The sequence below is a fragment of the Tursiops truncatus genome, chromosome 4 (assembly GCF_011762595.2).
Source record: "Tursiops truncatus isolate mTurTru1 chromosome 4, mTurTru1.mat.Y, whole genome shotgun sequence".
Lineage (NCBI taxonomy): Eukaryota > Metazoa > Chordata > Mammalia > Artiodactyla > Delphinidae > Tursiops > Tursiops truncatus.
The window spans coordinates 136,238,970-136,251,766 of NC_047037.1; the positions used below are offsets into that span (position 1 = coordinate 136,238,970).

Here is a 12,797-nt window from a genome sequence, read left to right on the forward strand (position 1 = left end):
TTGGCGAGCGGGGGCTACTCTTCATTGCGGCGCGTGGGCTTCTTGTTGCGGTGGCTTCTCTTGTTGTGGAGCACGCGCTCTAGGCGTGTGGGCTCTAGAGCGCAGGCTCAGTAGTTGTGGCGCACGGGCTTAGTTGCTCCGTGGCATGTGGGATCTTCCCGGACCAGGGATCGAACCCGTGTCCCCTGCATTGGCAGGCGGAGTCTTAACCACTGCGCCACCAGGGAAGTCTCTGTGTTTTGAATTAGTGGCAGGGTACCGTACTTTAATTTGGTCATAGCTTACTCCTAGAAACTTTTCAGTCTCTGCCCACCAGTCTTAAAAAAGATATTTGTCAATGCGTTATGTGTTGTAACAGGTAATATGCCTATGAGTTATTTCCCTCCTGTTTTCCTGTATTTATTGCCATATATGAATACTCAGTGCCTAATTTTGTCTCAGTTTAGCCCAGATATAGTCCTGGAGAGGCCAGGTAACTTGGTGTTTGAGGTAGCAAAAATTGGGACAATATTTATTTAATCCACTCAGCTCTGTCTTCTTGAACCTTTTCTCTGGTGCTCACTCAGGGTTGTGTTAGTTCTTTATGTACAGTTTCATGAGAAATCACATCCTTCTTCCCCTTAAACCCATGTATCAGCTACTTCCACTTCCACCGTGCCATTGGAGTCATATATTCCAAGACCCAGGTTTTCAGTCCTTCATGTTCTTTTTATCTTGCCTGAGGCTTTAGTGCAAAAATAACTTATCTGCTGTTGGTTTTTACACTCTTTTCATCTTGTCTCCTTAATTCTTTTTTTTTTTTTTTTTTTTGGTAAAGGGAATATAGAACGAACTGTTACATGCTGTAATCAGAATTTCTCTGCTAGGCTGACTTTGCAGGAGAGTTACTTTTCCATTCCCCTAAAGTGAAATACTTTATACAAATTAATTTACTGCTTATGAGCTTTATTTCATGTTTGGTATGGTTGAGGCAGAAGAGTGGTGAGTCTAAAATCAGACTAAGTCACCTAGATTCTTGCAGGTTTGCAATTTTCTCCTAACCATTTCAATGATCCCTAATGAGAGGCATCTTGGAGTGGTGGAAAGTAGTGAACTTTGGTGTGGGACCAGAGTTCTCAAGCTGTGCCCATAGGCCAGGCAGGTTAATCTCTCTGACCCTTGATTTCCCCACCGTTGAAATAACAGTGCCTACTTGTACGGTGTGTGGTGTGTGTCAACGTCTGTGAAGTGTCTCAGCTGATGGTGTATAGCAAATGGCTTTTTCCCTGCACTTTTACTCATAATTTCGATTTGATATCATCATAATGCTTTTTGCCTTTTTACTTTTTTTTTAAGACTGTGACTATTTCTTAGGGATCCTGGGGGAAATCATAAATGTTCTTGGTTTTTAGGATTTCTCTTGAAAGCCCCAGTTAGTGAAAGGACTTTTTTCTGTGTATGCCATTTGATCATCTTATTGGGAATTAGAGTTATAGATTTTTTATTTTCCTTGTGTGTTAGGTATCAGAACATTTCCCCCATGACTCCTTTGGCTATTATAATTCTTGAAAATCTATTTCTAAAATTATTATCTGGAAAAAAGACATTTTCTTCTATCACTTCCTTGCTCTGTTAGTGTAAATGAGCAGAAGTTTATAAGGAAAGCTAATCACAGAGTATAATTTTAAGATAATCACATTGTAATTTGATCCATGGAATCAAATTTTAGGTCTTTCAAATTCGTTTTCATTTTTTTTTAACATCTTCATTGGAGTATAATTGCTTTACAATGGTGTGTTAGTTTCTGCTTTATAACAAAGTGAATCAGCTGTACATATACATATATCCCCATATCTCCTCCCTCTTGCGCCTCCCTTCCATGCTCCCTATCCCACCCCTCTAGGTGGTCACAAAGCACGGAGCTGATCTCCCTGTGCTATGCGGCTGCTTCCCACTAGCTATCTATTTTACATTTGGGAGTACATATAAGTCCATGCCACTCTCTCAACTTTGTTTTCAGTTTTGTAGCTTGTTATTTTTTTGTAGCTTATTCTTAATTGGCATCTTCTGAACTATCAGAATTGTCCTTTTAAATCTCATTGTGCATTATATTTTATTTTTTCATGTGGGTTAAATTTTTAAAATTGTGAATATATGAGAATATATATTGATATAACACATAAAATTAAAAGGTTATAAAAAAAACAACTGTATACTTGTACCCAGCTTAAGAAATAAAATAGTACCTACCAGTACTTCTGAAGCTTGTATCAGACTGAGTTTTTTCACTGGCTGCTTATGATACTTCCCTACTACTTTAGTTATTTTGGAACTAGATATAGGGCTTCCCTGTTAGCTCAGTTGTTAAGAAACCGCCAGCCAATGCAGGGGACATGGGTTCAAGCCCAGGTCCGGGATGATCCCACATGCTGCGGAGCAGATAGGCCCGAGCGCCACAAATACTGAGCCTGAGCTCTAGAACCTGCGAGCCACAACTACTGAGCCCGCGTGCTACAACTACTGAAGCCTGCACGCCTAGAGCCTGGGCTCCGCAATAAGAGAAGCCACCACAACGAGAAGCCCGCGCACCACAGCGAAGAGTAGCCCCCGCTCGCTGCAACTAGAGAAAGCCCACGCACAGCAACAAAGACCCATCACAGTCAAAAATAAATAAATAAAATTATTTTAAAAAAAACAAAACTAGATACAGTTTTTAGTTTTGCCTCAGTACAAAACATTGTGTCATTAGAGAATACATTAATACCTGCCATTTAGTTTAACTCTTCAGTTAATCTGGATTTGCCGTATCATGCTAATGCATTCATTTCAACCATAGTTTTGCCACTCTAGTTTTTTTCAGATTTGTAGTAATTTTATAAATCTCAGCATGACAGTGCTTTTGATTAGGTGTCTCGATATCCTCCCACCCTCTCTCCCCTCCTCTCATCTCCCCCACCCCTCTTGAGAAAAGAGAGACAGACAAAAAGAGAGCGAGTCTGATACCTTCCTGAGCATACCATGCACGTAAACTCAGCTTGTTGAAATTCTGTTATCCCTGCAGATGTGCTGTAGGTTAATTTTATGCAGTGATTTTCAGACAACTAAAAATTGGTTTGTAAGTTAACTTCAGAAACCACTTAAGCTCAGTTCCTAGATCGTTCATAGACCATTATATTGCCTTGGGCAAAATGTGAGCTAAAACATACTGTAAAAGATTTTGAGGACTATGGGAGGTTCCTATGGTAAGGATAGTAGATGCTTTTTGTTGGCATCTAATTTTGCTCCATAATTTGTGAATGGCTCCATTTGTGGGGGGAAAGATAAAAAAATCACTGTAGGTTTTTCTCAGAAAAAAAGAAAAATATGACTGTCTGGATTTGTAAGCTTCTTTAGAAAGAAAATTGTATCTGTAATTGCAAAGTACATTTGTGTTCGCTGTTACTTACTTATTGTCATTAAAACTCACATCTATTTTTTGAAAAGTGACCAGCCTGAAGGATATATTGGAATAATCACTAGAATCTTTATTTAAAGTAATCTAAGGTCAAGACTTGAGGAGTTTATCATTTCTCAGTATATGATGGTTTAGTTGCTGCATATGTCAGCAGCAGATTTTGTAACTTACAGAAATTCTTTACCCTTTGCTAAAGGCTGCTCTTCAAATGAGTGTGATTAAATGGTTGATTTTTTTTCTAAAAGATGTCAGTTTTAGGGTGAGACCATTTTGATAATCCAGAGTCAGATGCATTATCCATTGTGCCACTGGCCGACTCATCTTTTCCTATTGAAACCATTGAAGTTGGCAGGGTATAGGTAGCATTGTGACATCTTACAGGTGAAGAGTGTGATGTCAAGAGCCTGAAGGATTTGAAAATGTGCAGTTCATGGCAAGAGATTTAAAAATTCACATTTTCCTTTACCATGGTTTATGCTAGAATTGTAAAGACTGACCATTTATGAGGGAAAAATTATTAGAAAACTATGTCTTTGCAGTAAAAAATCTTGAATCTTGATGATTCAAATATTATTTTTGCAAATAAAACTATTTTGATGCACTACTTTAATGTTCATCCATTTATCTGTCCATATCGCCTTTCCCCCAGGTTGGGTACTAATTGGTCACATGCCTAGGGTTTTCCTTGATACCACAGCAGCATCTAAGCTGGAAAAGTGGTTCTTCAGGAATGGAATCTGGAATCCAGGGAATGATTTCAGACACAGGTAGTTCCTAATTTACAAGTAATTCATACATGTAAACCCCTTCCCTGAGCTGCTCTTTCAGTTGCTGTTATTTGGAGTACAGAATTTGAGCTTTTAAAGAACTTCTGGGGTTCAAAAGTAAGTAGAAGCAGAAATAAGTGAAAAGCAGAAATATTTGGTGGCAATAAATAGTCAAATCCATATTATGACCCACTTGCATAAAAATGTTTTTCCTCAAACTATCTCAGTAGTTTTTAACATTATTTTGCAACACTGTTAGAATTCTATCATTTAGGGGTTTATTTGGGCTAACTAGCTAGCATCCTTGTTGAAAACTGCAAATATTAAAGTGAATTATTTCAGCCCTGTTGATTTCTTCCTATCACATACCTGAAATGAACTACACTGAGGCAGTAGGAGCTTTGGGTGGTAATTTAGGAACATACTTAGGGGAAAGCGTTGTTATTAGCAGGATGATTGGAATGTCATAATGTAAAATTTAGGGAATTACAGGCATCAGGAGTTGAGAGAGTGCTAACAAAGGAAAACAACCTATTTCAGAATTTGTCTGGATAAAGAGAGGATCTAGAATTGGTTAAGTTTCTATGTTTCTTCTGCAGGGTCCCCAGTGCCCATGGCTGGTGTAATTATCTTTTGGGTTCAATAGATGTCTTTTGGCTAGTCTGGGAACTTGGCCAACATAAGCAACATTGTTTCATTAGGAATAATACTTACTTCCACAGCATCAATTTGAAAAATAGATTTTTAGACCAGACTCATTTATAAGTTAGGTTTCAGCCTGTGCTTGTCTTTGTCTTGTCTGTCATCACGTGCTCTCAGTTGACAATAGCTACCAGGTTGCTTTTCTTTCCCATCAGTCATGGAATTTGCTGGCCAATCATAAAATAGCAGTGTAAGTAATAAGTAGGAAGTAAAGTGAAAGAATTACAATAAGTACAAGAAGCCACTCCTAGAGCAAAAGAGGGCTTGTGGGCTTAGGGGAACAGTTGGTGAGCAGTGTCTCAGAACTTAATTTACCAGTAACATTGGTAGATTGATGTGATCGTTCCTATAGAGTAAGTTTCATTACCTCTGATAGTAAGCCATGGTGAAAAGTGAATTCACATTTACTGATTTGTGAATTGATGTAGATTACAAAATGTAGATGTTTTTTATTCAGATAAAATTACATAGAACAGTGTAATATTGACAGTTTATTTCATCCCTAGAAATGTGTGAAATTTTTGTTGGTAGTAGTCAGATTTTAAAACTGTTTTTCTCCCTGACAATTAAATATTTTATATTTTATATATAATTGCTTTTCATTAATGAAAATTATTTTCGAGTAAACTTAAATAAATGTGAGGAAATGAATTTGCAGTAATTTTATCTCTATGTTTTGGGGATTGTATTTACATTAGATGTTCCTCAATTAGGGGTAATTGTCTTGCATCCTTATCTCTTATCATAATCTGTTTTTCTTCACACAGTGTTATAGTTTTGCTGCTGGACTCTTCCCTCCCTTCCCCCACCCCATCAGGATGATATGAGACTTGAAAGAAGACGATGCATACAGGTGACTCAAGTTTTGAAATACAGTAAAACTGTGGCTGTCTGAGAGAATGTGGGAACTGGTGGTATATTTTGAATGCGGGAGCTTTCTGATAAACAGCATTAGTGGGGAGAATTATTTAGATCAATAAATGCAAAGATAGTTGGGATATTTATTAAACTTGACTTTGGGAATCAGTTTGATAATCAGTGACAGATAGTGTTATTAATACAAATACAGCATAGTGATTGCTAGTACTTGACCTTTTCAAAAGGGGTGTTGGCTAATACTTTGGCGAGAATTGAAGTATTTCTGTTAAAAATAAATAAAATATTCACCTTTATGGTTGAATGCATGTTCCCCCAGATCCCTGTTAGAAGAGAGCAGATTTTTTAAAGGCATAGGGAGTAGATGTTAGTAGTGTGTCTTAAGTCTCTGATAATTCAGTTAAGGATATTATACCCATATGTATGATTCCTTAAAAAATATGGTCTGGGATTTTGTTTTTTCTTTCCTGCCTCTCCATCCCTTCCTTCATTCCTCTCTTTCTCCTTTCTTTCTTCCTTTTCTCCTTCCCGTTTATCCTTTTGTCATTTGTATTTATACAAGAGAAGCAGTATAGAAGGCATTTTTGAAAGAATATTTTTGATTGCTTTATAATTATTTGAGGTGATCTTATACATGGAAAAATGGAGGCTTGTTCCATCTGTGGCTGTGTTTGGGCTCTTGAAAATGTAGTGTAGCTAATGGATGAAGTGTTAACTAACTTTTAAACTTGAATGTTCTTAAATCAGGCCGATTAGGAGGTATTTTGTTAAACCAAGTGGCTTATATTTGCAGGTCTGGTCAGAGATAGTCTTATTTGATTTATAAACTGTTTAAAAGAGTGATCTTTAACTGGAAAAGAAGTAACCACATAAATCTTGGATAGATGCTTAATTACGTTACTGGTGAAGGTGCTAAGGATTTTGTGATTGCTTTTTATTTGGGTGATCTTTGTTTTCTAAAAAGAAAAAAAATTACCATTTTTTGACTTCAGCTCGGGATTTTAAAAAACAATGTCTCAGGTGTGCCATTTTGTATGAAGAAATGTGCTTGAATATATATTAAATTTAATTATAGATCAAATCATACTTTACATTCATGAGGGACTCAAAGAATCTGATGATAATTCTTTTTTGAGTAAAAGGTGTTTGAGTAATTATCTCTGTAATCTGTCTCTCGGGTACACATGTATATTTGCCTGTACGTATTAGAGGTACACCATGTACACATGCTGGCTGAGTGGCTGACAAAAGCAACATGATGCTGAGGCTGAATGTCAGTGTCATAGAGGAATAAATAGGAATATTTACAGAAAAAATTACAGAATTTTATGAAAATTTTGTTGTCAGATTTTATACGTTTGACCTTTTGGTGCAGGAACAGTTGCTCAGCACTGTCAGCTCCCGGATTGCTCCTTGGGCACTATACTGCACATTGGCTATACCAAGTAGATGCTCACTTTCGCCTGAGGTCAGTAGAGGAACAAAGTATTTTGGGGGTATCTCATAGATTTATCCATGAATATTAATGATTTTGGAGATTTTCCCTTAAGAAATTTTGAGGTGGCAAAGTTGCTATTTTATTTCTAGTTTACCTTCATAAGATATGAAGAGTTTCTAAATAACTCTTTTTCTTGAAAGGCTTATGGATGAAATGAAATATCTAAAGAGTAAATCCAGTTTTTAAAGGTTATCTAGTTAATTTTATGAATGCTAGAACACACAAAAAAATTACAAATACTAGATTTATGATATAATCTAGTCTCTTACTCAGCCTCATAGTCTTTAAAAATTACCAACATTTACTGGCTTATAAAGGAAAAAACTCAAGAAGAAAGATCTGACTCTCTCTAATATACATATTAGCTGTTGGCGTATTTCCCTTTCAACAGTTTGAAAGTTAATAATTGTTTTTGAATGTAAAATTAACAGCTTTCACAATCATCATTAATTAATGAAGTTTGCTCTTGTTTTACTGTGCACACATTTATTCTTCAACGGATAGAATTTTAACACATAAAAGCTCGTAAGGAGGTTTTTCATTGAAAGTTATTTCTAGAATGCTTTTGCCTACTTGAAAGTGAATACTGTTTCCCCAGGCATTCATGGTCCTGACTTTATGTTGGTTAGCTGTGATGATACCTTACTCTCTCATACCATTTCATTTTAGGTGCAGGTTCAGGGATGCTAGAAAGGACATTGAAGTATGCTTTGACTGACTGTCTTTCAAAAGCCACAGCTTAATAATCGATTTTTACTGAACAGCAAACCAAAGTTAAACTTCAATATATCTCTGGTACGTGTGTATATAGGTGTTCCTGTACTTAACTTAATTTGAGGGAATTTTTGCATATTTTAAAATACAGTTAGAATGTAAATTAGGTAAAATTAGATTATTTTTTGATTTTTGGGAAAAAAAATCATTTATGACCAAACATTTTATTTGGCTAACATTTGCTTTGTACCAGGTACTGTAATAGTGTTCTGCTCGTAAGGATCCCTGTACTTAGAATCAAGGAGCACATAGGAACACATTTCAATTGGAAGAGGGGGCAGATATATAACAAATTTTGCAGTGGATGTTTATGATACATCTTAAACACTTGTCTGTTGAATTCAAGCCATCTAGAGTAAAAACAGAAAGCACTCTCTGGTTAATAGCATTTGCAGTAATGGCTTCACCTGATACCTTCATGCCGATGTTGTCAAAATCTACCTTTGTGTCCCACTCTTCTCTTCTGAGCTCCAGACTCATGTAACTGCCTCCTACATGTCTCTCCTGCACACACTCCCTCCTCTCCTATTTATCCCTGTTAGCGATGAGTGACACCGTTCTACCCAAGCACACTATCATCTTGGGAACCTAGGAGCTACTTTTTACCGCTTTGAATTAAGTTATAACCAAATTCCGTTTATTTAGAATGTAGAAATCACTTAGGAGATTAAATTTGGAAAATGCACTGCCTCAGAGATCACTGTGGACATTAACATAAAGGCGTTTGCATTTTTCCAGTTTATTTGATAAAAGGACCTCACCTTCCTTTTATTTCTTATTTATACCTGTTAACATCCAAGGGAACACTAGTGGGAAAAGCTGTTGGATACAGCAGTTGATACTGTTCTTTATTTGTTGGGCTTCTTTAACAACTGAAATTGTTTTTTAACAATAGTGATAGGCTAGTTGTTTTAGAACTTGAAATAGTTCTAGAACATACAGAACTGAAACTCTTTGAGGATGAATAACATTGGAAATTTGTTTATTTATTTTGAAAATCAATTCTTTTTTTATATAAATTTATTTATTTATTTTTGGCTGCGTTGGGTTTTTGTTGCTGCGTGCGGGGTTTCTCTAGTTGCGGCGAGCGGGGGCTACTCTTTGTTGCGGCGTGTGGGCTTCTCATTGCGGTGGCTTCTCTTGTTGCAGAGCATGGGCTCTAGGTGCGTGGGCTTCAGCAGTTGTGGCACGTGGGCTCAGTAGTTTTGGCTGGTGAGCTGTAGAATGCAGTCTCAGTAGTTGTGGGCTTAGTTGCTCCACAGCATGTGGCATCTTCCCGGACCAGGGCTCGATCCCATGTGCCCTGCATTGGCAGGTGGATTCTTAACAACTGCGCCACCAGGGAAGTCCCGGAAATTTATTTTAAATTCCGCTCATTTGTTCATATTGTCTGCCATATTTCTATGAATTTAAGTGCTTAAAACCATTTGATATAGCAGAGTTTTAATTCTAGATTAAAATGTGGGTTTTGTAGGGCAAAGTTTATATACTTCAGTGGTCACAAGAGTATGGCATACTATTGCAGAACAATTAGAAATCAGATCTGTATATTTAAATAAAACCAACTTCTGTAATTCCATTCATGTACAGGGTGCACTGGGGGAAATAAAAGGATATGTACATTTTGATATTTGGGAGTGTATTGCCCATTTTCTTCCTTTTGGACTTGTTCTTCATGTGGTCCTGCGTATCTGGTCTTTTTCTGTAAGTGTTTTCCCTCCTTCAGCTGTCATTCATTTCTTAACCCCGAGCGGTCTGATTTTGTGCTTAATAATTCAATGAATTGATGGGTTTTGGTGAGTGGATTTATTTTTGCTCTCAGATTTTAATTTTTTCTCCCAAGAAAAAATTGATAAATACTTGTATTTACCAAGTAATACAGCGTCAGTGAAAAAATTTGGAAATTTATGAGAATATAGGTAAGTGGAAGGAAACATACCCAGAGTTCTACTGCCCGTCGCACTATGGCACTTCCCCTTCTAGTGTTTTGTTTGCAATGCCATTTTTGATTAATTAATATCATCTGAATATCTGTTCAGGTTTGTGTGCTTGGGTAGAATCTATTTTTATGTTGTTTATATTTTTTCTTTTATTGCCTAGCATTATATTGTGAACATTTCCCTGTGTCATCAGAAACTTACTAACTATAGTGATCTGCTGTTCCTTTGAACTTGGAGCAAATTCAGAGCATTCAGAACTATAACTTTTTGCAGGTGAATTATTTTGGAAATTTATTTTAAAGTATGCTGAGTTGAAACCATTTCTTTGTATGCTCATTTCCTAGTTAAGTTAGGTTTCTCTCTTATTAGACATTTTTTTTTTAATTTTTCCTTTTCACTTTTTTTTAAAGTACTGACATCTGTGCATGAGTGTTGGGTTGTATGTTAAATTATTTCCTTGTAATTTATTCCTATGAGCGTAAGTATTAGGTCATAGGGCTTGGAAAATTTTAAGGCCCTTCATACAGACTTTTAGAATGGTGTTTGGTAATATGTACCAGTTTATACTCACTAGCATTAGATGAATGTTGGTCTTTTAATATACATTTGTGAGCATTGAGTATTATAATTAAAAACAAGTTTCTAATTCAGCTGGCAAAAAGAAGAATCTTCTGTTTTAGAAAATATAAAAGTGATAGTGTGTACTCAATGGAGGAAAAAGTTCAGTTGCTTCAGAAATGTATAAAGTGACAAAACTAATATAGTTCAGTAAATATTCTCCTCCCAGGATTCTTTCTAGCAAATGGTTGTATTTAATGCTTTTATGGCATTTGCACATGTTTGCTTACCAGTTTTTTTGGTCCCAGCTAGTCTGATTCTCAAAGTCAGAGGACCATGGCTTATCCTGTTTGTCTTTGCTGTGTGTGTCTCGCAGGGTTCCTGTGACATAGAAAGTGCTCAACGAACACTTAGAAAAAAACCACTTTTTGTCATTCTACTAATGCCTAAAAATATTTTACTCTGAATGTCTGCCTTAATAAATTTCTTCAAACAGTTTTAAGAGTTCTGCATTATTTTCCATTTCCTTATCCTTTTATGTTTCATATTTTATTAAGTTTCTGATTTCCAAGTGAAAGCAATTAATAATGATTATATCATATATATATCTCATAAGAAAACATACGATATTTATAGAGAAGATGATGGGAAACCTGAGGTTAGCCATGTTGTAAAGTTGAATTTCTTAGACCCTAGTGCCTTTATTCAAGGCCTAGGCGAAAGCAAATAGATTCATATTCATTATTTTAGATTTTAGGGACTTACTAAATGTACCTCCAAAAGAACGTTTTGAGTTCTGGGAAGATGACAGCAGGGCATAGTTTTTTGAATCTTCGTAGTTTTCCCTAAAAACAGAGTAACCAGCACAGCAAAACCAAAAATTCATGGACACTTTCTATAAGACTAGGTGAACAGTATCACTACAAACCCTAATGGAAGTAGGTGGGGACAAATCTCCAATAACTACAAGACCTGCATGGTGTCAGCATTTGTACAGAAAGATGCAGAAGGGAGCAGCAGGAATCTGATGGACCTGAGAACAGGAGAAGCCCAGGCTAGCTAACAAAAAGTCCCTGGAAAGTGTGGCAGGCAAGTTGGAGAACAGAAGCTAAAATTAAGAGATGTTTTTGAGTTCTCAGGATACCAGGGGCCCACAGTGAATTCTGTGGGTTAGATCCATCTGGTCCCTATGAATTTTCAAAACTTACCAGTTGAAGTTCCCTTGCTGGTCAAAGTCCTGCACTAAGGAGACGCTGCTGGTAATAGAATCCAAATTAAGGAGGATGAAGACAGTGGGGAAAAGGGAAAAAAGGACATATAAAGTTGGGGGAAGGTGAAAGTACAGGAGACCTCATTCATGAAACTATATTTCAGTGTCCTTCATTTCTTCTTCATGAAAACAGAAAAGGACTCTTATTGAAACCGGAAAAGCTATTCCAGTTTCCTAAAAGTTTTTTATTTTACATGAAATAGAGCAACTGACTAGGATCACAGTCAAATTCCCCACAGAGCTTTTGTAAGAAGAAAGGAATAAGGAGAGAATAATATTGCTGCAGACAGTGAAAACATATTACTAGAAAGAAATGTTAATGAAACAAATGAAAAATATAATCTAATGTTTCTAAATGAACTCAGAGAAATTTAGGAAATGGTACAAATATGGAAGAGCAACATAAATCTGAATAAGGAAATGTTAGAAATGTGGTGATAGCTAAGGAAAGAGAAATAAAAGAAAAAATAATTTAAAAAATGAAGTCTAAACTAGAAGGACACAAGAGTGAAAAAATAGTAGAAAATTTCTTCGGAGAAACAGAAGATAAATAGAAGAAAAAAATTTCTGATAAAAAAGAATTAAAGAAAAATAAAGAATCATTCTGGAGAAAGTGACATTTACTAAAGAGAGGCAAGAAGTTTCAACATACAAATAATAAGAGTCTCTGAAGAGGAACCAAAGCAATGAAACTTAATAAGTTTTAATAATAATAACTCAAGTAAATTTCCTGAAATTAAAAAAAAGTGTTGCCACTACATTTGAAAAGGGTATGTTGTATACTTGGATAAATCGATACAGAAACAACCAACATGTAGACATATTCTTTAAACATTATTGAAAATTCTTCGGGGTATCTAGGTAAAGACCCAGTTCTTTAAAGGAAGAATATTAGATCATCTGATTTTGATAGCATTGCTTTATTCTGGAAGCAATGGAGTAGCATCTCATATTCACAAGGAAAGGAGATAAGAGCCAT

General features: G+C 36.1%; 1 protein-coding gene across 8 annotated transcripts in view; it reads left to right on the forward strand.

Moving 5' to 3' along the window:
- The window catches only part of DYRK1A (dual specificity tyrosine phosphorylation regulated kinase 1A), a 145,571-nt gene that overhangs the window by 46,044 nt on the left and 86,730 nt on the right, over window positions 1-12,797 (forward strand). For 5 of the 8 annotated variants that reach the window (XM_033856074.2, XM_033856077.2, XM_019922617.3 and 2 more), the window contains exon 2: window positions 5,670-5,755. The exons of 1 other annotated variant lie outside the window; for it this stretch is intronic. In XM_033856074.2, coding sequence (XP_033711965.1) covers window positions 5,726-5,755 — 30 coding nt within the window. In that variant the 5' untranslated portion in view covers window positions 5,670-5,725. Of the gene's footprint in view, window positions 1-5,669; window positions 5,756-7,153; window positions 7,247-7,945; window positions 8,072-12,797 lie in introns of those variants that run through there. 2 more of the 8 variants (XM_019922620.3, XM_073804502.1) reach the window with 1 other exon arrangement.